General features: G+C 38.3%; 1 protein-coding gene across 6 annotated transcripts in view; it reads left to right on the top strand.

The window, feature by feature from the left end:
- The window catches only part of col14a1a (collagen, type XIV, alpha 1a), a 93,732-nt gene that overhangs the window by 33,688 nt on the left and 37,106 nt on the right, over positions 1 to 22,938 (top strand). For all 6 annotated transcript variants that reach the window (XR_014535625.1, XR_014535626.1, XM_083554061.1 and 3 more), the window contains exons 9-26: positions 52 to 213; positions 789 to 946; positions 1,694 to 1,823; positions 2,035 to 2,177; positions 2,889 to 3,018; positions 3,252 to 3,391; positions 4,277 to 4,403; positions 4,960 to 5,099; positions 6,760 to 6,892; positions 7,300 to 7,344; positions 7,796 to 7,938; positions 11,404 to 11,539; positions 13,839 to 13,961; positions 15,388 to 15,537; positions 18,607 to 18,723; positions 20,801 to 20,947; positions 21,339 to 21,413; positions 22,280 to 22,419. Coding sequence is in view for 4 of the 6 variants with exons in the window: in XM_083554061.1 (XP_083410187.1) it covers positions 52 to 213; positions 789 to 946; positions 1,694 to 1,823; positions 2,035 to 2,177; positions 2,889 to 3,018; positions 3,252 to 3,391; positions 4,277 to 4,403; positions 4,960 to 5,099; positions 6,760 to 6,892; positions 7,300 to 7,344; positions 7,796 to 7,938; positions 11,404 to 11,539; positions 13,839 to 13,961; positions 15,388 to 15,537; positions 18,607 to 18,723; positions 20,801 to 20,947; positions 21,339 to 21,413; positions 22,280 to 22,419 (2,339 nt within the window). In the remaining 2 variants the exon portion in view is untranslated. The remainder of the gene's footprint in view (positions 1 to 51; positions 214 to 788; positions 947 to 1,693; positions 1,824 to 2,034; positions 2,178 to 2,888; positions 3,019 to 3,251; positions 3,392 to 4,276; positions 4,404 to 4,959; positions 5,100 to 6,759; positions 6,893 to 7,299; positions 7,345 to 7,795; positions 7,939 to 11,403; positions 11,540 to 13,838; positions 13,962 to 15,387; positions 15,538 to 18,606; positions 18,724 to 20,800; positions 20,948 to 21,338; positions 21,414 to 22,279; positions 22,420 to 22,938) is intronic.

Below are 22,938 nucleotides of genomic sequence, written 5' to 3'. Positions count from 1 at the left end.
TTAATCTGTGTAATTATAACTGTGTGTGTTTGTTGCTCTGAATGTGTATAGGGGTTAAGAACGCAGATGAAAATGAGCTGAAGGTCATTGCCTCTGAGCCACACGAGACACACACCTACAACGTGGCCGACTTCGTCATCATGAATTCCATAGTGGAGGGTCTGACCAGGACTGTGTGCGACGGTGTCGAGCAACAAGACAAAGAGATCAAAAGTATGTTTTGGTTTACAGTCTGTACAGGATTTTAAATGGCTATTGACATTTTAAACTAGTGTTTACATGGTCAACAGCAGAGGCATGTTTTACAAAAATGGGTATAAAACACTGATTTTATATGAAAATATGGGAGTAAAATTACTGATGGATGTAAGTCATCAGGTATGAATAAATGCAAACTAGTTAGTGATGATAAAGAAAGAAGTCTTGCAGAAACAAGTGTATAAAATAATTTGAAATGTTCTGCGTATAGGTGGTCCAAACTCTTTTACGAATGCTGATTCCTGCTAGACTTTATATAAAGAGGCTTATTAATGTTATTCTCTCCAGGGGAAAGCATCACCAAATATAAACTATAGGGATGGACATTTTTTTTCAATCTGTGTCTGTCAGAGAAAAAAGATTTACATCAGTAAATGAAACTAGATTAATTTTCTGTACATGTATTTAATCTCAGGACATTGCATCTCTTATTCCTTTTATGTATTATTTGTGGTTAACGCATTTGTTGCTTAACTGCCCGATTGCTCTTACTGTAATGCCTCTACTGCTATTTCTACTTCGGCTTTCAGGAGATTCAGTCCCTGAAGACACACAAAATTCTCCTCAGGATTTGGTGACGTCTGAAGTGACGGCGAGAAGTTTCCGTGTGTCCTGGACCCAAGGGCCAGGCAGCGTTCTGAAGTATCGTGTGATTTACTATCCCAGCACAGGAGGTCAGCCACAAGAGGTAAGTGTCTAATGACCGCCCGTTTCCCTTTAGACTGTAAATTATATGGTAACAGCAAAGTGCTGCAAAGTAGTTTGTAAATACTTAGACCTCTCTGCTGCCTTTCAGCTGAACTGCAATTACAGTGAGAAGTCTTCCTCTTTCCACCGGTCCAATCACACATGCTTTTATATATTGAGATTATAGCGAGCTCTGATGCATGACGGATTTAAAAAATATTCTCCGAGCCTAGGCACTCTTTTAAAAATAAGAAACTCTATCCTTAAGTCAGCTGCTTAAACATTCAAGTAGCAGACCAGCTAAACCCCAAAAATCCTGCTAACATTCCCATTGTCCCTGGAATGATAAAATCCAGATGATGTCCAGGCAGTTTGTGTGTTCAATTAATAAGAAACGCAAACAGGCTCATTCCCTGCTTATTCCCTCAGCTTAATGTATTGCGGTTCAGTAAAGCATGTTTGCAAAACAAATGCATAAAAACAAATTACTGTTAAAAAAAAATCCATTGTGAGAAAACAGTTAAATAAGAAGTGTGTAGTGATATACATCGCCATCTAAGATAAGCAGGATACACAGCTATAAGTCTTCTCTGTAACCACCTTCTGCTTCTTACAACATGTTATTCAGGAGATTGCCTACTGCTGTCTGGTTCGGACATGTGTAAAGCTTTGGAGCTCGTGTGTATAAAACCTCTTGATATGAGTTTGGGGAAACGTAAAGCAAAAATCAATTCTCATTTAACACTAGGTTGTGGTGGACGGCACAGAGACCACAGCCGTGCTGAAAGGCCTCAGCTCACTGACAGAGTATGAGATCACTGTGTTTGCTGTGTACACAACCTCGGCCGGTGAGCCTCTCAGGGGCCGTGAGACCACGCGTAAGTCAGAGCACACACACAAACATAAAGGAATACATTCCGAAATTCTAAACTACACTTTACACTCAGTACCTGTCTAAGGAAACGTTATGCCGTATGGCATCAAATTTTAATCAAACATACTATCCATGCTTGTTTATGCATACCAGGTCTTAGAGTGAACTGACTGAAACAAAATGGCATGACAATTTTTGTAATGTCTCATTTTCAGTGGCTTTGCCTGTGGTCAGTGGTCTGGAGCTGGACGATGTGACTCACAGCACCATGCATGCTCGATGGAGGCCTGCAGAAGGGGCTACTGGGTACATGCTACTTTATGCACCGCTAAGCAGTGAAACTATGGATGAGATCGAGGTAAGAGGTTCTGTATGTTTGGGAATCACACCATATTTCAGACCACATTCGTAGCCACACCTAAGCTAGAGATTCGAAAATACATTGATATACTAGTATTAGACTTTGGTATGATAATCTGCTTATTGACTTGTATTCATGGTCATAACTTCCAATAGCCAATTCCGTGTTTCAGTATGTGATGTAAATCTAGTCTCTGTTGCCATGCTAACAGACAGATGACGCTGTATTTTTTTTAGCAAGTAATCATGGCTATTAAAGCAAAGCAGACAGCAAACTGTGCTCTGTGAAAATAGCAAAAGGAGAAACTACAGCATTTTCATGTCCACCAGGGAAACATGAACATAGCTAAGTGTAACAGCCATGTCTGATCAATGCTAAGTGGCTTACTCATTTTAGTATCAGCATCATTATCAAGGACATGTAGTCAAACCCATATCTGGTCTGGAAAAATAAATAAATAGAGATGTTTGTTTTTCTGTAAATCCGCTGTTTTTAGACATATGCAGCCCGAGCCACTTTTATTGACTGTCTCCCTTTCAGAACACTTAAATTAAGCAATCAATAGCTTCACGCTTATTGTGATGCATAAAGTGTGCTGAGTCCTTATTGACTAAATGGAGTTTTCATTAATAAACCACTGAGGAGGCAAGTGGATTGAAGCCTTGATAAATGGTTTAAAGATGCCGGTGGTGGACTTGTGTGTTGCAGGTCAAAGTGGCAGACACCGTGACAGACTTTAGGCTGGTGGGTTTAAGCCCGGATACAGACTACACAGTGACAGTGTACGCCATGTTCGGAGATGAAGCCAGCGATCCTGCTACAATGCAGCAGACCACCTGTTAGTGATTTTTACCTCAAACACTCACACAGAGCACTTCAGACTCGCTTTCTGCTCCAAATGTTATACTGAAAGAATACCAATTTTGGATAATATTTTTAACTTTGTTTTGTGGTTTAATAAGTTCACTTGGTGACTCAGTCTGATGCAAGTAAAGTGAATTAAAGCAAAATGGAAAATGTTTTTTTTCCTTTTTAGTTGTTGGCATAATCTAATTTTATGTGTATGTCCAGTGTCTCTGAGGCCTCCCCGTAATCTACGTGTCACTGAGGTGGACCACAGCTCAGTGCGGCTCAACTGGGATTCGACATCAAGCGCAGTCAAAGGCTATCGGCTGAAGTACGGCAAAAGTAACGGTGCGCAAACTAACGAGGTAGGTTATTATCTCTAATGTGCAACCTAATTAGATGTTTATATATAAGATTTCATGATTACTTATGAGTCATCCTGTTTCACAGGAAAAGTGAGAGCTGCAATGCTTTTCTGAGTACCTTTAAAAGTAGTGCTTTTAAAATAATATCATATTAATTTCCATATGTTCATTATCCTCTTCGTAGATTTAAAGTGCTCACTAAATATCATGAAGACAGCATTGTCAGTGATGAAACGTTACACAACATTATGTCAATAACAGAATGACAGAGCAAATGTTTTTCAATGTATGTACTGGTAAACTACTAGAAGATTTCCCACCCAGAATGATTGTAGAGAAGATTTTGGTGGAAATACTGTATTTGGATTTAATTGGAATGAACTAGACTTGGATTTTTGTATATACTGGTACATTAACCATAACTTTGTGGCCACCGATTAGGCAGGACATTATGACCACCACTTTTGACTGACCACTGCAGACTGGGAAACATCCAACAAGAGCTGCAGTTTTGGAGATACCCTGGATTAATTGTCTAACAATCACAATTTGGCCCTTTCCAAACTCCCTCAAATCCTTACGCTTGCCTATTTGTCCTGCTTCTAACACATCGACTTTGTGGACAAAATGTTCACATGCTGCCTAATATATCCCACTCACTAACAGGTGCCATGATAAAGAGATAATTAGTGATATTTAGTCACCAGTCATAATGTAATAATGTTATGCCAGATCTGTGTATAATAGAACATAATGATTTAACTATTTTTGCATCATGTAAATACATTTATGGCATTTATTACACTTTATTACAATTTATTACAATCCAGGCTCTGCATATAAACTGTGTATAAATACTTAATGTTGTTGTATTTTGTAACTCAGGTTGAAACGGGTCCAGTTTCTAACGTGTATCTAAGGAACCTGGACTCTCAAACAGAGTACACCGTGTCTGTGTTTGCTGTGTATGATGGGGATCAGTCAGAACCCCTGAAGGGATTATTTACCACAAGTAAGAATATTTCATTGAAAGGCTATTCAGAATGCGATAATAAAAGTAATTTTGCTGTATAATTTGAATTGCATGTTCTTCTGGCCCGAGCTCAGATTTGCCCAAAAGCCTTCTCGTTCCCAGATGAAGTACTATTGCTGATAGTCTATTACACTCAGCAAGCATTCATTATCTACAGTCAATGATAGATCTGTACCATCATTTTCACAGGCATTCTGCCAGTGTCATCTCAGTAATCTAATAGCACACAAAAATTTTGTATAGCTTTCTTCTATCTTCAAGAAGTAAGTGCAGCAGCTGTTTCAGCAAGTTTACTCAGGGCTAGAATCGATCAAATAGATGCTAATTTCCAGGTTATGTTCAAGCAAAGAAGAATGCAGATGTCAATGTAATGTGGGCATATTTTGTGGTCTGATATTTTTGGACTGCGTACCAAACTAACGTACAGTGTGACGTGTAAGGTTTAGAATGTACAGCATATAGTTTATAGCTCTTTTATATAGCTCTCTCGGCTAATAAGACTACATGATTGCTTCTCTATTTTGATGTCACACAGAGCTCGTTCCAGCTCCACGGGCCATTAGAATTGATGAGGTAACACCAAGTAGTTTCCGGGTGAGCTGGACACAGCCAGGGGATGGCGTGGAGCTTTATACACTCTCCTGGAGACCCTCCACAGGAGGACAGACTAAAGAGGTCAGAAATATTGCGTGTTTTTGCGTTCAAAAACACTTGATAAACAATTGAACGTATACGTGGAGAGGCTGTAAATACCTGCAGAAGCATCGTAATAATCATGAATTTTCAGTTGAGCAGGAGCATTCGGATGAGTTATCAGCGATGCGGTGAGTCACATTCATCGGCGTAAAGTGTTGTTCGGAGCGAAGATAAAATGCCACGCACCTGAAGGTTTCAATATCTGTGACCTTCGCCTGAACATGATCTCCAGGAAATAGTGTCAGTTGGAATTTAATTTTCTCAGCTGCTACAAATTATTTTTGGGAAAAATAGCAAAAACACTGCAAGTGAGGCATTTCTCATGAGGTCCAGGAGCATGCTGTTCCTCTCCACACAAATGTGCCATGAATTCCTGACAGATGGAATTAAATAATTGATGAATGGGAGAAAGGACATTTTGAAGAGAACATGTTTTCATAAAAAGAAACTATACAGATTTTTAATATCAGGATATTCATTGGGTGCTTGTGTTTTATTTACTATATTAGTTTTTCGGTATGGTAAAGAAACCGAGGTCTTTGTTTTCCCTCATCAACAATTACGGTGAAATTTTATAGTTTTAATCTCATCATCAGTACACACCCTGATCTGTCATGTTTGTCTAAATGAGGGTATTTTAGCTCTTTGTTGCAGTACATGGTATAGAATATTATGAATGAGTGTGTGTGTGTGTGTGTGTGTGTGTGTGTGTGTGTGTGTGTGTGTGTGCAGTAAAATGCATCAGAGGTTTTTATGACTGGCTGGGAGTTGGTGCAGCTGTACTTTACAGATAGCGCTGCAGGTCAATATGTTTACTGAGAGCCGTTGGAGCAGAAAATAATGACACGCCATGAGAATGGGGCTGGAATGGCACAGCAACTCCATGACCCACAGCCCCAGACATATTTTCACAAATCCCCAGTATCACAGTTGATCACTGCTGAAATGTGAAACCAGAATCAAACAATATCAAACAATATTTAGTTTCAGTTCTGTGATCGGTGATTTCTCTGCTTGCATTGGTGGTATACTGTTGCTACCGGATGCCGTTTTTGTCAACTTCGATACACAAACGTCAGAAATGTATTGATACAAAAATAATGTAAAAATCCGAGACAATACAAAGGTATGGACGTGTTCAATACGATGCAGTCTCAGAACAACTGTGCATTCAGTTTCCATTTTCATTCGATGAAAACATTTCATCAATAAAACAAAAATCCTCTCACACATATCACGATCCTGTCAGACACATACCAGCATATAATGCTACAAATGGTGTGTATTAGAATTTAACATAAATAAGCATGACTAAACATTCACTATTAGTGACTCACAAAAGGGGGCATGTCTGTAGCGCACAAATTCTCCCATACTTTTGCTAACCAGTTCTAGACGTAATTTCTGACTTCTGCGCGTCATTTGTCACTGCCATTTCTTTCATTTAGATTGATTCAACAGAAAAATGTATTGTTTGGTATGTGTAAGATTTGAAAGCCTCCATTCGAACAATATTCATTTGTTACACCACTTCCTAACAAATATAAAATTATGTATACACTATTCTACGCCTAATACACAGTGTCATGTTTTCCATTCATGCCTGATTTCTACATATCCTTCTGTTTGTGTTTTAAAGGTGGTTATATCAGGCAATATAAATACCTATGTGGTGAATGATCTTTCTCCTCTTACTGAGTATGAAGTGCTGCTGTCTGCTATCTACAGAGATGAGGCTGAGAGCAGCGCTGTGTCTGCACTAGCGATCACATGTAAGATATTGCGCTTATAAAGCATTGTTTACTTATATATAGCTGACATTGGTTTGTCTCCGATGCAGGTGCATTTAAGAACATAAAATATTTTATTATTATTTGAAAACTGGACCAAGTTTGGAGGAGATTTTTAACTGTTGTTTATCCAAAATATTTTTTTTTCTTTTCGCTTCATTAAATAATGCTGATGTATATTAATTAGTCTTAATAAGGTGTACTGAATTAGTATTAATCCTTTATTAGTAATTAGTACTAGTTCTCTATATGCAGTGCTGTACTTTGCCTGTATATTGACTTTTGTTAGTGAAGTTAACAGGTCTTGAAGAATTTATTCCATTTCCTGGTGGTTGTCTTTCCAAACCGACAGTCTCTGTTATTTCATTATAAATCTTTTTTCTCTCCAGTGCCTATGCCTGCAACCACGGCCTTCCCCTCTACAGCCCCACCAGGTGAGAGCTGACTGATGTGTGTTTGGTCATGCTGCTGTGCTGTGTGAATCGGACAGTACAGGAAGCTTTTGCTCAGGTCCGCAGGGAGAAAAAGTGAGAGGCAGAGAGCTCTTTGTTCCCAGTTTCTTTGCTGCTTTTTTTCTGACTCGTATCCTGGAGGAGCCAGATGGCACTTGTTTACCGCTCCAGCAGAAACATTGTTTACTGCTCCAGGAGAAAGCACATCGGCACAGCCTGCTAAGTGGCTTAATCATTTGCGCTTCAGAATTGTTTGTGCTTTAATAGTTTATTACATTAGTCTAGTGGCAAGTGGGCAGGTTTCCATTAGCAACGTCTCACAACCCGCTGTTCCTTTTTGTGCATTTGTGACGCCTTTTTGGGTGGAGTTAAATTAAGAACAGTAGCGTGTTGGGGAATGAGAAGTCAGAACTCATTGAGCTGTGTTCTCCAGTGACGCGGCTTGGAGTGAGTAATCTCCTGGTGGACGATGAGACCACGTACAGTCTGCAGGTCAGCTGGGACAATGATGATGCAGATGTTGAGCAGTACAAAGTGACCTATGTCAGCCAGAGAGGAGACCGTGCAGAGGAATCGGTGAGATCTCACATACAAAAACAAACATACAAACACACACAAACATATTCAGACGTATATAGTAAATTTCCTATAAGCATGAATCTGTGCATTATGCACTTCACTGGTTTGGCGATCCATCTACGGTGAATTTTATCACCTCCCAGTGTGGAAGTCTGGGCTTGGACTTAGATCCATATTGATTATGACCAGGATGTTACCAGGACAATGATAAATAAATGTTCGAACATATGAACATACAGTACAGACCAAAAGTTTGGACACACCTTCTCATTCAAAGAGTTTTCTTTATTTTCATGACTATGAAAATTGTAGATTCACACTGAAGGCATCAAAACTATGAATTAACACATATGGAATTATATATGGAATTATATACATAACAAAAAAGTGTGAAACAACTGAAAAATGTCATATTCTAGGTTCTTTAAAGTAGCCACCTTTTGCTTTGATTAGTGCTTTGCACACTCTTGGCATTCTCTTGATGAGCTTCAAGAGGTAGTCACCTGAAATGGTCTTCCAACAGTCTTGAAGGAGTTCCCCGAGAGATGCTTGGCACTTGTTGGCCCTTTTGCCTTCACTCTGCGGTCCAGCTCACCCCTAAACTATCTCGATTGGGTTCACCCTAACCCTAACCCTAACCCTAACCCTAACCCTAACCCTAACCCTAACCCTAACCCTTGGTCAAATAGCCCTTGATGCCTTCAGTGTGACTCTACAATTTTCATAGTCATGAAAATAAAGAAAACTCTTTGAATGTATAGGGAAGGTGTTCTTCACACCTTCCCTATACATACAATGTCAAAAAGGTAAAAAATTCCTGTTCTATTGAGGACATTTGGTTCCCACTAAGACTTTAAATCATGCCTACGCATTCTTAAACACGAAAACAGTTACAGTACTTGTCAAAACTGTAAAATGTTTTGTCTGAAAGATGAAACGATACTCTTTTTGCTCCCATCTCACGGACATCTCTGAGGGACTGTTTGACTCTTGTGTTCTGTTGGTTTAAAAAAATAAATAATTAACACAGAAAGAGCGACAGTGCCACCAATAGTATTTCATTGAGGTCCTGTAATGTCAGGATTTTCTTCTCACTCACTGCAAACACACCATGAGAAATTTATTACCACTGTGTACTGTGAAAGTCTAAGAAGTCATCATAACCCTTTAAGCCCACCAGACTTCTTCCTCACACTTGTAACGATGTACTAATTCTTTACAGTTTGACTGTAGTCACTGAAAAATTGTATCAATCTGTCTGTTAGTTAGTATGCATAAGCACATAGTAGTGCTTTGTCTTCTGCTAATATATATATATATACTGTATATATATACATACTGTATATATATATATACAGGTACACATAGATAGAAACCGAAAAACTGATCGTAAGTCCAGAAGAGTGACTAAACTATGATGCATCTATATATAATATAATAATAATTGTTTTTGTTTTTTTCTTCGTCTGAGGTGACGGTCGTATCGCCGAAATGTCGTAAGTCGAGTGGTCGTAGGTTGGGGTCTAACTGTATATATATAAGTTGCTTTAAGAAATGTTTCTGGCCCTCTGGATATTTTGAACACGTCTGCATCTTCAGTTATTTCTTAGCTGCAGAATCCTTCTGAGAGGCTGAACAGGTGGTGCAGCCTCGATCATTTTTAAACTACATTGTATTGACATTGATTCGACCTTGACTTGCCATGTTTATAATCAGCCGTGTTTCTATTCATCTAAACCTGAAAATCAGATTTGGCCAAGAGAGAGAATTCATCTGACCCCCTGCTTCTCGCAGATAAAATATTACACTATCCTTAAGGAAACAGTTTGAAATTATTTTCAGCTTTGCGCTGAAGTGTGTGTCTTAACATCAACCACACTTGAGTTTTAATTCTCACAGTGAACCACCGTAGGTCAAGCCGGGAGAAAGATAAAGGAGGCAGGAGCAGGACAAAGAAAATTCCATTATCTCTTCAACTGACATTTAGGTCACTGCCACTGAGATGTGGTGAGAGAGGTAGCTTAAAAAAAAAAACAAGGAAGAAGAGAAAGAAGACGACCAGAGAATAATACATTCTCCATTGTTCTTGGAGAGGAGTCATATGAGGACATACTCATTTTGAGAGGACTTTGGTAGAGAGTTAGAGAGAACGAGATAAAGAAAGCAACTCTAGTCGTCTGGTTTCAGCACCACAGGTCTGGTGGACAGCTCTACTAGCAGGATTGTTGCGGGATTGTGTACCTCCAGCAGAGTGGCTGACTGAGTGTACACTTGAGTGTACGCTTCATTGAACATAGCACGTTTTACAGCTGCAATAGGGCTGAAATAGCATTGAGAAATAAAAGTGAGATCATTTTAAAAATGTAAAAGAATTTTACCTTGATCACATCCTTAGGATTCGGATTGGCATTTTCTACAAACATGAACAAAGCTTACAAGCACATGCCTCTCTCAGTCTTTAATTAGGCTTGTTTTTTTAATAATTTGTATATACTTTTTTTTAAACCCAAAATAATTCTGGATTTTTTGGCAAACAAGTATTTGGTATGCCACATGTCAATCCTGTCGGTGGAGCATGCAGTATTGCTGTTTCACAGCTCGAGGGTCTTAGTTTTGATCCTGGGCTCTGATCCCACTTTGTATGTTTCCTAATTGTTTTCTGGTTTCCTCTCACTGACTACAAACACTAGATTGCCTATAGGTGTAAATGTGTATGTTTGTGTTTGTGGTGCCTTACATTTGATTGGCATCCCATTCACAGTTATTTCTCTCAACATGTGCCCAATGTTTCTTTGATGGGCTCCTGATTCACCTCAGGGTAAATTAATCTGATATATGACTAAGTAATAATGAATATAAACGTTGACTTGTTCATCTCTTTTGCTATATAAGTTTTCTTACTTGATAAGGAATTAATAACAGGTCATGTTAATTTTTTTTTAACCATTGCAACGTATTCCTAAGCATGGATAGTCCATTTATAATTTAATGATATTTAAGTGATTTAATTGGTAATAAAAGACATGGTTTATGCAACATGCATTGTAAATATTGATTGTAAATGGATTCATTGATAATCTAAGAAACATTATATTCATTTTTCCTGGCTTGATACAAATTTTGCCTGACCAACACATTATTATCACACATAGACAGATATTCATCTAGTAACAATTGTTGGCTGCACAGTGAAAGAGATCCAAGAGTGAGAGTGGGTGGGTGGATGTGTGAGAAAGAGAGAGAGAGACGGAGATTGATGATGTGTCTGTGAGGAGTGAATACAGCAATATGGATGTCTCCCTTTGTTTTTCTTTGTAACTGCCATATTTCAGTAAGCAGCCCACCTTAAGTGAACCTTCCTAAAAGAAAGAAAAAAAATATTTCTTAAAGAAATATTCATCTATATTTTACACTTTCAATACAGAAATGTATTTCATTTTTTTTCTGTCTGCTACCTTTTAGGTGGTGGTTCCAGCCAATAGAAGGAGTGTGATTCTGCAGTCTCTTCTCTCAGACACGGAATACAAGATCACGGTTAACCCTATTTATCCAGAGGGAGAAGATAACGCATTCTCTCTGTCCTCTATCGGCCGTACACGTGAGTCTCTTCTCTTGTCCTCTACTGCACATTACAGGTAAAACATCACTCTAAGATAATAACTTGCCAGTGGCTTACATGTGTATTATAATGTCATGACATTGGCACTATTGCCAAAGCTGCAGGATATTAGTACAAAATTATACAAGAAAATGTACTACATAATAACTACATCAAACATTCCCTGATAACTTAAAATATATGATTGTTTATGACTCAACATTAGTTCTCTAAATGTGGTGTATATAAAACACATTCTAAATCAAAATATATCAATGTGTTTATTGTTTTTTTTATTTTATTTGCTTTGTCATGATGCTCTTCTACTTCCATTTGCTGGGTTTTTTGTTTTTGGGTGCACCATCATTTCAACCCAGATGATGTTATACAGACAAATATTTATGGAAGAAGAACTTTGATATGTTTGTGAATGGCTGATTAAAGCCAAAACATTTGCCCGATGTAACTCCATAAGCCTCACTGATGCTTAAACATCAGTTTATTTTTAAAACAATGTTTAGGGAAATGTTATATAAAAAGTTACCTAAGAATATGTTGCACATCTTGGTATAATAAAAATACACTTAAATGCCTTACAGCATCTACAGATTATTTTTAGAAGTGAGACCACTAAAGAGCTTTTTAAAAAAAAAATTATGTTGCCACAATTTCTAAAGCACACTATGAGCAAAAATAAAAAAAATGCTATGACAAGAAGCACAACTTCTGCTCAGAAAAAGAATCCCAGAGCTGCAAACATCAGAAGAAAATATACGTACAGTATAACTCTTGTAGCATTTCAGATGCATTTTTAGTAGATGCAGTTGGCATGGGCCAGAGGTTCAGTCCTAGCCCCTGTGGAGCGCATTTTCAATCAGGCAGCCTAATATTGATTTTACTCTTTAATAAGCTTAATGAAAGCCATCCATTACAGCACCACTCTCCCAGCAGTAATGAAGTGATCAAACTAGCCTTATTTCCTCTGATGGAATTGATTATGTTTACCACACTTTCAATGATCACTTTCCAATGACAATTTACCGTTCTGTGACTCGCTGATTAGAAATGTTAATGCCACCTTGCTGTGAACTCTAATTGAAAATGAACTGGAGCTTGTATTCGTTCTTTGCGTTAATGACTTGATTAATATCAATTCTGTAATCTGATCTGTTCTTGCTTTTGACTGCATTGTGGGTTGTAAGAAATGCCAGTAGGGCGATGTTTTCTGTAGAGGACTCCCTCTGTAACAAATGATGTGATAAAAGCCGTAAAAGCCTGTTAACAGTTAGGTTTCTTTGTACAGTACGGTTTCATAGCGTCTTAAAAGAAGTTTGGAATCCTTTCACATTTCCTAAAACAATAAGTTGAAAGCTAGAGTTTTAGTTCCATTTTCATAGTAGAAACATAAAGAAAAAATGGTCTGTAAAAATCTAATAATATACGTTAGTCAAGTCAAGTCAAGAGGCTTTTATTGTAATTTCTACTATACACAGTGGTTCACAGTACACAGTAACAACGAGACAACGTTCCTCCAGAACCCTGGTGCTACACTAAACCACATAAAGCTACAACACACAACATAAAGCTACATAACATAAAGCTACATAAAGTGAAACCATATAATTAACCATATAATGCTGGACTTATATGACACCCTTATTTTTACCAGCATTATTTTTTTTTCTCCATTTACTACATAACATTATACCTATACACAGTAGCCAAATTACCTCATCTATATTAAAGATTTCAGTGAAAAAACTGTTTAATAGACTTTTAGTCATATCCAGTATACACCATTTCTGGTACAAATTTAAAATAAGTCATGTTGACTGGAACTGGAACTGGAAGGAAAGGATTAAAGGTATATTGCTCACCATAAGAGCTTAGCTTTAAAAGCCACCAGTAAGTAGCATAATACCATGCCTTGATTAAACTGAACAACAGAGTAGCTGAGTGTCTTCTGACAGTGCATGTTGATCAGATCTTCATTAGCTGACTGAATTAGCTCGCATTCGAATGAAGAAAAGGAATAGAAGATGTGTGTTAAAATGAGAACCATGTGGGAAATGTTTGTGAACGCAGTTGAAGATAACACAAGGTGAAGTCAGTGAGGTTTGTGACTCTAAGAGAATTAAGAGGGTTGGCAAATGTGACAGTGATGAATGTTCGAGCTGCTCAGACTAAAAGCACCTGTTAGGTTTTGCGCCGAAACCCAGCGTATGCTGAACGTTGCTGCAGGCTTTGAGTAAACACATCTGTTCCTTGTTATAATTATGTTTTTTCTTTTACTGCCCAGTACCACTGACTGCACCCAGCAACCTAAGGGTGTCTGAGGAATGGTACAACCGTTTCCGCCTCACATGGGACACGCCTGCCTCACCAACCATGGGCTACAGGATCATCTACCAGCCAACTTCTGGTGTGTATCTCCGTGCTTACGATCCTCTCCAAGGGAGGCATCCCAAAATATTACTTGTGTGGGTCCTATAAAGATTCACAGACATAAAATTAAAGCCAGAATAGCATCAAATAAAAACTATTATTGGCCAGGAGTCTTGGAGTCTAGTCTAGGGAGCACAATTTGCCATCTTTTAGGGGATGGATGGCACACTCTCTTCCATGTCAGTCAGAATGGCACTAGTCTATCATGAGCAGTATTTACAGAGTGTGTTATGTTGTCTTGCTAAACAGCATTAGCAGTTTTTCCTAATGTTCTAATGGTGGTGGGTGGAGGAAGTCATTCCAGCTGTGCCATCAATACTCCCCAGGTTGTATACCTCTGTACCAATCATGAGTACCAACTGCCATGTGAAGGGGGATGAGGTGCCTTGGTAGGAATTGGCAGAAATCAGCGAAACTGTAGTATAATTATGAATCTCCTAATAATATTAATGCATTGTCACAATATTTATGATTTGCTGCGTTTGAATTTAAGCTACTAATTGCATATACTATTCTTTTTAGTCCGTTTTATTATTATTTTTTGCCTCTGTAAAGGATGCCAATATTTCCATAGTTGATCTAATTTACATATTGGAATGCCTTTGGGGTTTAAAAGAAAGCTAGTAATGTGTATGACAAGGCCAAATTGAGTAAACGCTGCTGCTGAAATTGTGAAGCTACATGCACGCAGACATCTGTTTCTACAGATGCCTGTCGGAATATGACCATTCTTCCATCTGCGGGAATCGTTACAGCCGTAAACAGAGACTCTTTGCGCTGAAGCCCTTAGAGCGAAGACTCCAATCGAGCTTCTATAAACTTTTGATTTACAGTAAAAGTGGAGTCTGTGGTGGAGAGAAGTGGATACTCCACCTACATTTAATAACTTCTTAAATACGCAGAGCTGCACACACTGCAAATAGATCATAAAACTGCTGCTCATTTTTGGCTGTTGGATATCAAAAACCTGCCTGGTGTGTGTATCGAGTAAAGGGTCAAGAGAATCTATACTTTAATATTCTCTAGATTTGTGTGGATCAGCTGTTTCTTTATTATACACTCTTTTGTTTAGTCTCTGATCTTTGTGTGAAGTTATTGGTGTGGGCAGACTTTGTTCTGCGCTGTTTTCCTTTTTCATTAGTTGGGCTTCTGCTACGCTGAACTCTGATTGTCTTTTTCTTTTGTACTATTCTGTGCAATGGAGCAATCTAAATCCCTGCCTGATTAACACCCTTCAGGTAAAATTAGTTTGTGTGATTGAGTTGCTAAGTAGTGAATACATGCAGATTTCATTTATCGAAAGCTAAAATTGAAATGTGCATCGGTTTGAGCTAGTATACTGTCTGCACGCAGGAAGTGGTGAGTATGTGTGTTACAGCTTGTTTGTTTTGTGCTGTGTTCAGTGTCGGGTCCTGCTCTGGAGACGTTTGTAGGAGAAGATGTGAACACATTGCTGATTCTCAACCTGCTGACTGGCACCGAGTACAGCGTTAAGGTCATTTCTTCGTACACAACAGGCTCTAGCGAGCCGCTCACCGGCAATGCCAGGACACGTGAGTCTCTCTGTGATGCACACAAAATAAAAATAAAACTGAATATTAGTACATCATATGTTTCAACAGACACGCATATTGATCTGAGCTCTATTCATTTTAGAAAAAAATGTTATGTAAGTAAAAGTATTTTTTTAGAGAATAGATGTGGCACGAACATACATGAACCTGTTACATATTTACAACGATCTAAGTAACTGCCTGGAGGTAGTGGGTTCAAATAGGCTGCAAGGTTTTTTTATATTTTGGGAAATAGAACCAACTAAGAAAACCGATATGTAAGTAAAAAAAAAGAATTATTAAAAGAAGAGCTTATCTGCCCTCTTCCACATACATGAGCTCATCAAAGGGTTGCAAAAAACTGGGAATTTTCAAGACTGGAAACTTTATTAGGGGAAATATGGGAATTAATTGTAATATATATAGGAATTTACAGGAATTAATGGGAATAAACTGGGAATTTCAGAGAACCTAAATGTATTTGTTATACCATTTTCACATGACGAGAATTATACAGTTTTTATTAATTCCCATGAATTCCTGTAAAATTCCATTTATTCGTGGTAAATTTCTAACTTGGAATATTTCCGTAATTCCCAAGATTAAGTTTCCACAGAAAGTTTCCGGACATTTTACAGAAATGCCCCTTTGCAATCCTACCCATAGGGAGAAGAGAATATCCCATCACTTCTATAAAAAGAAGTACAGCCAATTTTGCTCCCTGTGTCTCTCGACTACAAATAGCTGTGGCAATGTCGGGATTTGATGACGATGATAGGCCAATTTTTTTTTTTCTGAGATGACAGAGGAAGAAGCCATGCAAAACCAAATCAACTAAAACTCTAAGTAGGATTATAAATCATTACTACAGTCATATATGATAATATGAAGCAATTCAAAATGTGTTGAAAGAATGTTCAGTATCATAGCCATAGTCATAATCATTGCAGCTTCTTTTCTAGGTATAAGGCTTGTGATCCAAAGATTTTTCTTTTGTAAAGCTTCTCATAACCATTAATACATTTTTTTAATCTGGAGACATGATGCTGTGATAATCAAACTGTTAAGAACCCTTTCTGAAATAGAAATAGTTTCATGTTCAGATATGCAGCTACTGTAATACCCGTTCTTTGCATATAAATGTGATAGCGCAGGCTGTATCACAAACTAATACATTTCTGAGCGTTTCTCATCAAATAGAGAAGTAGATCGGTTTTTTTCTTTCTCAGAGGCCTGCGGGTGCACAAAAGAATTCTGCTGTGCCACTGTGCCACTCTCTAAATGTACCTTCTCTAGATAAGCAGGAGCAGTGCTGGCATGCCGAAGTCTTGAGCTGCCTTTATAAGGAAGGTCCCTTTTTTCAGATAGCTGCCCAAAACACCCTGAAGGACATATCAGCCACCCATCATCAGATCCTTCTTAGGAAGTTTTCATAGGTGTCACTGTAAGGATGACAGTGCTAAAATGTTCTTATGATGACAAAATAATTCTGCCTACCCACTTGAAAAAAAAGCTATTTACCTCCTGTTTGCATCATCTGAAAGAAAGTGAAAGGCTTCTGTAAGCAATACATGCAAACACATTTTCAGTCTCCCCTATTAAGGGTTATGGATGCAAATGATATGCATTAACTATATGATACTATTAATACTTGTATACAATTTCGTCTTAATGCTTTCTCCATCAACATTTCCTATAGTTCTAATTTGACCTTTAAATAATTAAACTCACAAAAGCAGATTTTTTTTTTTTTTTTTTTTTTTTTTTGATGGACTCTGTTTTATCGTCCCAAGCCAGAAGCTCCTCTCAGCATGAACAAAAGCTCATTAAAATAATGTAGCTTATATAAGAAAGGGAAGGTTTGTGGCATGCATTATTCAAAACGCTGAAGGCTAATCTTCTGTATTGTGCCATATGTTGGGTTCTGAATCTTTATGCTGTGTCAAGGTACTTTGGACAGCAAAAAAAAAAAGGTTTGTCATTTTATATTCAGCCTCCTACATGCACCGTTTGTGAATAGAAAGATTTTCCGGTGAATATTCATGTCAACAAATGTTATCGATGTGCGTAGATGTTTGTCACGATTCATGGTGCAGGAACCAGAATTCATCCGCAGGGAGTGAACATCGTTGCTGAAACTGTGATTAAATATTAAAATCTGCACTCTGTTTTACGGTAAACCAGAAGGCGAGTATTGCACTGAGTAATGTAGACCATGTGGCTTGTGGTTTTGGTTTGTACTAAAATGTGTTAATTCCAAAGAAAGACTGTTTTCTTTTTTTTTTTCTTTTGCTTTAGTCTTATTTGACACAGCACATTCTGTGTGGTTTCTGAAGAAAACAATATCTGGTTAGGACCAGTCTTTTGAAAGGACCACTTATAGAACAGCATTTGTTAGGAGTGCTGGTGTTCATCCCAAAGCTTTAACAACAAACTTAAAACTTGTTGATTTTGTATAGTTAATGATGATATTGAGTGTTAAAAATAAATTATATGTACACCATTCTATAGTATGAAAATACTTCAATTGAGCATTTTGTTTATTTTTTATTTTATTTATTTACATATATATAATTGACAACCATATAAGTAAAATAGTTTAATACATTTCATATTTACTTGTATTTGGTATGTGGGCTTTTCTCTTTAATGGCAGCATACAAAACCTTATCATCTATTTTTGAATTAAATGCATAAAAGTGAACACATGCGTCAATAGAAGAGATTATGCATGAGGAAAATTTTGACCATTTTTTTCACAGAGCAGTTAACATATCCAACTTCACAAAGATGATTCATTTAAATAGGCATCTATATAAGAGTGTTGAAAATTTTATATTTAACATATGGAACATTTTATTTCTTAGTTTCAAGTACTGAGTTTTTTTTTTTTATTGTCATCTCAGACTTTTGGTCCTCATTGGAGTTGCTGAATTCAATTAGGTATAGAAATATGATTGCACCATGAGCTGTATAGTACATCCAGTTTCCTTGGTTAATATTTGGAGACCTTTTCTATAGAATTTGGAAGTCCTATGTTTGTAACCTGATTTTTGTTGTGTGTTGCAGTGTTTCTGGGAGTCAGTGGACCCAGTACATACCAGGTGCGGATGAACAGCATGTGTGCACAGTGGCAGCCTGTCAGCCAGGCCTCCCTCTACAGGGTCATCATCGAGTCCCTGCTCAGTGAGTCTTACACACACACACACACACACACACACACACACACACACACACACACACACACACACACACACACAACACACTCTCAAACATATTTCACCAAAAGAAACCATAGTTTCTTGATTTGAAAGAATCAGATATGCTTTTGACTCTTCCCAGCGTAGTCATCGTACTCCTTCTTTGTTCTTTGATGGCAGGCTCTGACAGGACTTATTTTCTGATTCGAAACAGCACTGCTCTCATTTAATGCATTTTATTTCTTCCCATCCCCGAAGCCCTTGCGTTTTCTTGCTCCTGTGGAAAGTCTTGTAAATCCGCTATTTCATTTGACATTCAGGACTCGTAGCACAGGAGATTTCAGCACGGTGGCACTATTGAAACCAGATCCGGCTTCGAGCAGCATTGTGTATAATGATATTATGTATGAATTGTTCGAAACACGAAATGCCATCAGCAATGAATCACTTAGATGCTCTTTTTGTGCAGGTGCTCTGTAAGAGTCTAATGTATAACTCATACAGTCAGATATACATTTGAAACCAAGATTCACTCGAAAGATTTATGAGCAATTCTTAATTGCATTTTAGTTTATGGATGTCAGTACGAGCAATAAACAACACAGGGTGAACATTATCAACGTATTTTCTTGGGCAATACCTTGCATGTTTTATCCACAAGACTTACATGTGTGCATGCTTGCATTGTACATGTATGAGAAAACAGAGGAAGTACGTGCTATTTTCAGAAATGTGACCATATATTGATCAACCAGCAAGTCTCACGAAACCCTCAAATAAATTTCCAGCAAGCCTGAAATAATGAAACGTCCCATCCTATTGTTTGAGAAGCTCAGAACACAGCGAACAAATGTGATTGAAAGCATATTTGATCAGTCTTGTTAGCAGATTATGATTATTCCGGGTTGTAATATTATCAGCGTCATGCGGAGAGATGCAGAAAATGAACGTGTCTCCATAAAGGACTATCAATTTTAACGTACACTAGAGTTGGGAGATTGGAGCTGTAAGATAAATCTTTGAGAAAATCTTCTCTTTCCATACCCCCCTGTTCTCTACATCTGCCTCTTTCAAACCAACCACCTGCATGTCTTCCCTCAAAACATCCATAAACTTCCTCCTTAAAAAGTATTTTCCTTCTTCCCAGCAGCATTCTTCTACCTATGTACTCCATGTTCCTCCTCTACACATGTTCAAACCATCTCAATCGCTCCTTTCTTGCCTCGTCTTCATAACGTCCTACATGCACGGTCCCTTGTTTCTAATACTGTCCATCCTCGTCACTCCCAATGATAATCTCAGCATCATCAACTCAGCCACCTCCAGCCTCCGTTTCCTGTCTTATTGTCAATGCCACTGTCTCTAAACCATACACCATAGCATCAACATAGCAAACATTTGTGTGTCAGCAGTACAGTGCATCTGGTTTGAGTAGTCAGCACCAGGACAGGTAATTGAAAATGTATGAAGTAAACGTTTTGGCAATGAAAATAGTAGGACAAATTTGTACAAGAAGAAAGGAGAGAACTAACTACATAAAAGGAGAGGAAGGAAACACATGATTTGGGCATGTAAAGTAAGAAAAGATCGAATCTTTCGTATAATCCACTTTTCCTTGACCTCATCTGATTATATGAACCTAGTGCATTTTTCATTTCCCCCAACTCCAGTATGGCTTTAGAAAATAATTACAGCTTTCAAAGGTGATGAATAGCAGCTATTAGAAAACCTGTCTTTTATCATTCAGTGTCTTGACTTTGACCATACGCAACTTTCTCATATCCAATTTTATTCACATTGTTTCTTATACTGTAGGATTGAAGTGTCACGGGCTGACAAGGAGGAACTGTAACTGCACCAGACTTATTTTGCCTTTGTAGTAGAGTATAGGCCTGTGCTGAACTATGTTTCATTGTCTTGCTGAGGATGCGCTGTCACCTGATCCAGCTCATTTTAATAATGTGGATTCAGTTTCGTTCTAATTAGGTTATGACTGAACACGCGTGTTGTGTCTCCTCGGGGTATGTGTTCTTCACTCACCCCATGTTGTTTTTGACTTGCAGATGGCCACAGACAGGAGCACACTGTAAGTGGCGGTACCTCCAGGCAGTGTTTCTTCAACCTGTCGCCTAACACGCAGTACAAGATCAGCGTCTACACCCAGCTACAGAGCATGGAGGGCCCTGCTGTCACCATCATGGACACCACACGTAAGTCAGTCACTGTCACGTAAACGACTCACTTTAGATCAAATCGGATATGGCTACCAGGTTAAAAGGGGAAGTTGTAGGCATGCTACATTTCCTCTCAGTTTCTGGGCAGCTGCAGTGTTTCAGCAATTCTCCACTTTCTGCCCACACACATATCTGTGTGTCAGTGAGTGGCAGCAGTAACAGGTCAATGATTCAGACTGCTTTCTAGCCAATGAGGTAAAAAGAGCTGCATTCAGTCTGCATGCTTTCTGTCACTGTCTGGGAATCGGATTGAACCCGCGCAGAATCGGGCAGCGTATCCTTTCATAGACGTAAGGTCACACAAGTGGCTTTCTGTTGAGACATTGTGTGATTTATCTTTTTATTTATTGATATTGTTTTTTTATAGTTCCAGCTCCAACCCAGCCACCAACTCCACCTCCCACCACTGCTCCGATTCCCACCATTCCATCAGCTAAAGAAGGTAACATGGAAAAATAAAGATCTACATACAGGAAGGGTGGTTGAAAAGTGGAAAAATGTTGTAGTGTTTTCACCAAGTGGGTTTGTTTTATGTTGGTCTTCTTAGTCCCTATGAGCTGTGTGACCTTTAACTAATGCATGTCTAATCCGACAGCTGAACTTTTCATGGGCTTTGAGCCACATAATTCAATAAATATGCTGAAAAACTGTTATTGTACACAATTGACAAAGACAGATATACTGTACAGAGCTTTACTATTCATAACCACAGCCAGATTTAGAAGTCTGTATTAACAGTGAATACATACAGTGTTCAGTCCCAATGGACATGTATACACATGATATAAGGAAATTTGATTGAGGAATCTGCAGTACAGGAAAATTAATTTGTTTCCTGTCTCTCTGTGTTTTAATACCGTAAATTTAAATTTCATTAAAAGTAAAATAGCAAATAAAGAAAAAGCTAAACACAGCACTCAGGAAATGTATGAGCCCATATATCTCATGGCTAAGTGTATCCCCAGGGTGTTCTCTATTACCCCACTGATGCTAGGAAATCTCTTTAGCATTAAACGCTTTGAAGGCGAAAACACTTTGGCAAAAAATAGAGAGAGAAAGGTAGCTAGGAATTAATTAGCAGCTTAGCGCTATCTGGCCTGTGGTAATAGAGGTCTTGTCAAAGACCCAAAATTTGAAGAAAAATAGGCAGTCTTGCGAATATGGGGATCATCTGTTGTATTGCAACATCTATAAAATAATGAGATTTTTTGTCTTTCTGTGAAATCTCACTCACACCCCCCCTCCCCCAACGCACACACACACATCCCCTTACTCTCTCTTTCCCGCACACTCCTTTCCCTCTCTCAGTTTGTAAAGCAGCCAAAGCAGAGTTGGTGTTCTTGGTAGACGGCTCCTGGAGCATAGGAGATGACAACTTCCAGAAGATCATCCGCTTCCTGTACAGCACCACTGGCGCTTTGGACATTATTGGTCCTGATGGAACTCAGGTTTGTTGAGGATCGTTTAAAAATAGATATTATATATATATATTGTACAACTAGAATACACAACCTATATTTCAATAATGAGCACTCTTTAGCTTGCAGTATGTATACAAACATAACATGTGTTTCTATAAAGCATTATAGCTGGGGTTATTTACCCCAAGCGTCATAAGGAAGGCTATTTCTAGGCAGACTGTAAAGACCACACTGGCTAATGTTTAGCCCGGTCCAGAGGGAAAGAATGAAGTTAAAATATCACCAGTCTAGACACAGTAGACCAGAGCCAAAAGATATTCATCACGACTCAACGACCTCATCAGGGTACCGTGCAAGTCATGGATGTGCTACAAAGAAAACACCACATCACTCAAAAGAATGTCAATAAGACCAACAAAAATCAGAGAAAAGATCAGAATGCTGCCAGTGCCACTCATTCTCAAACACTCTAGTCAGTCTTATACATGAATGCAGCAGAGCATTTAGGGAAATAGCACACTGGAGCTTTCCATTTGAAGGTCAAAA

This window comes from Silurus aristotelis (genome assembly GCF_946808225.1).
Source record: "Silurus aristotelis genome assembly, chromosome: 1".
NCBI lineage: Eukaryota > Metazoa > Chordata > Actinopteri > Siluriformes > Siluridae > Silurus > Silurus aristotelis.
This window is presented reverse-complemented; position numbering and strand designations above follow the sequence as displayed.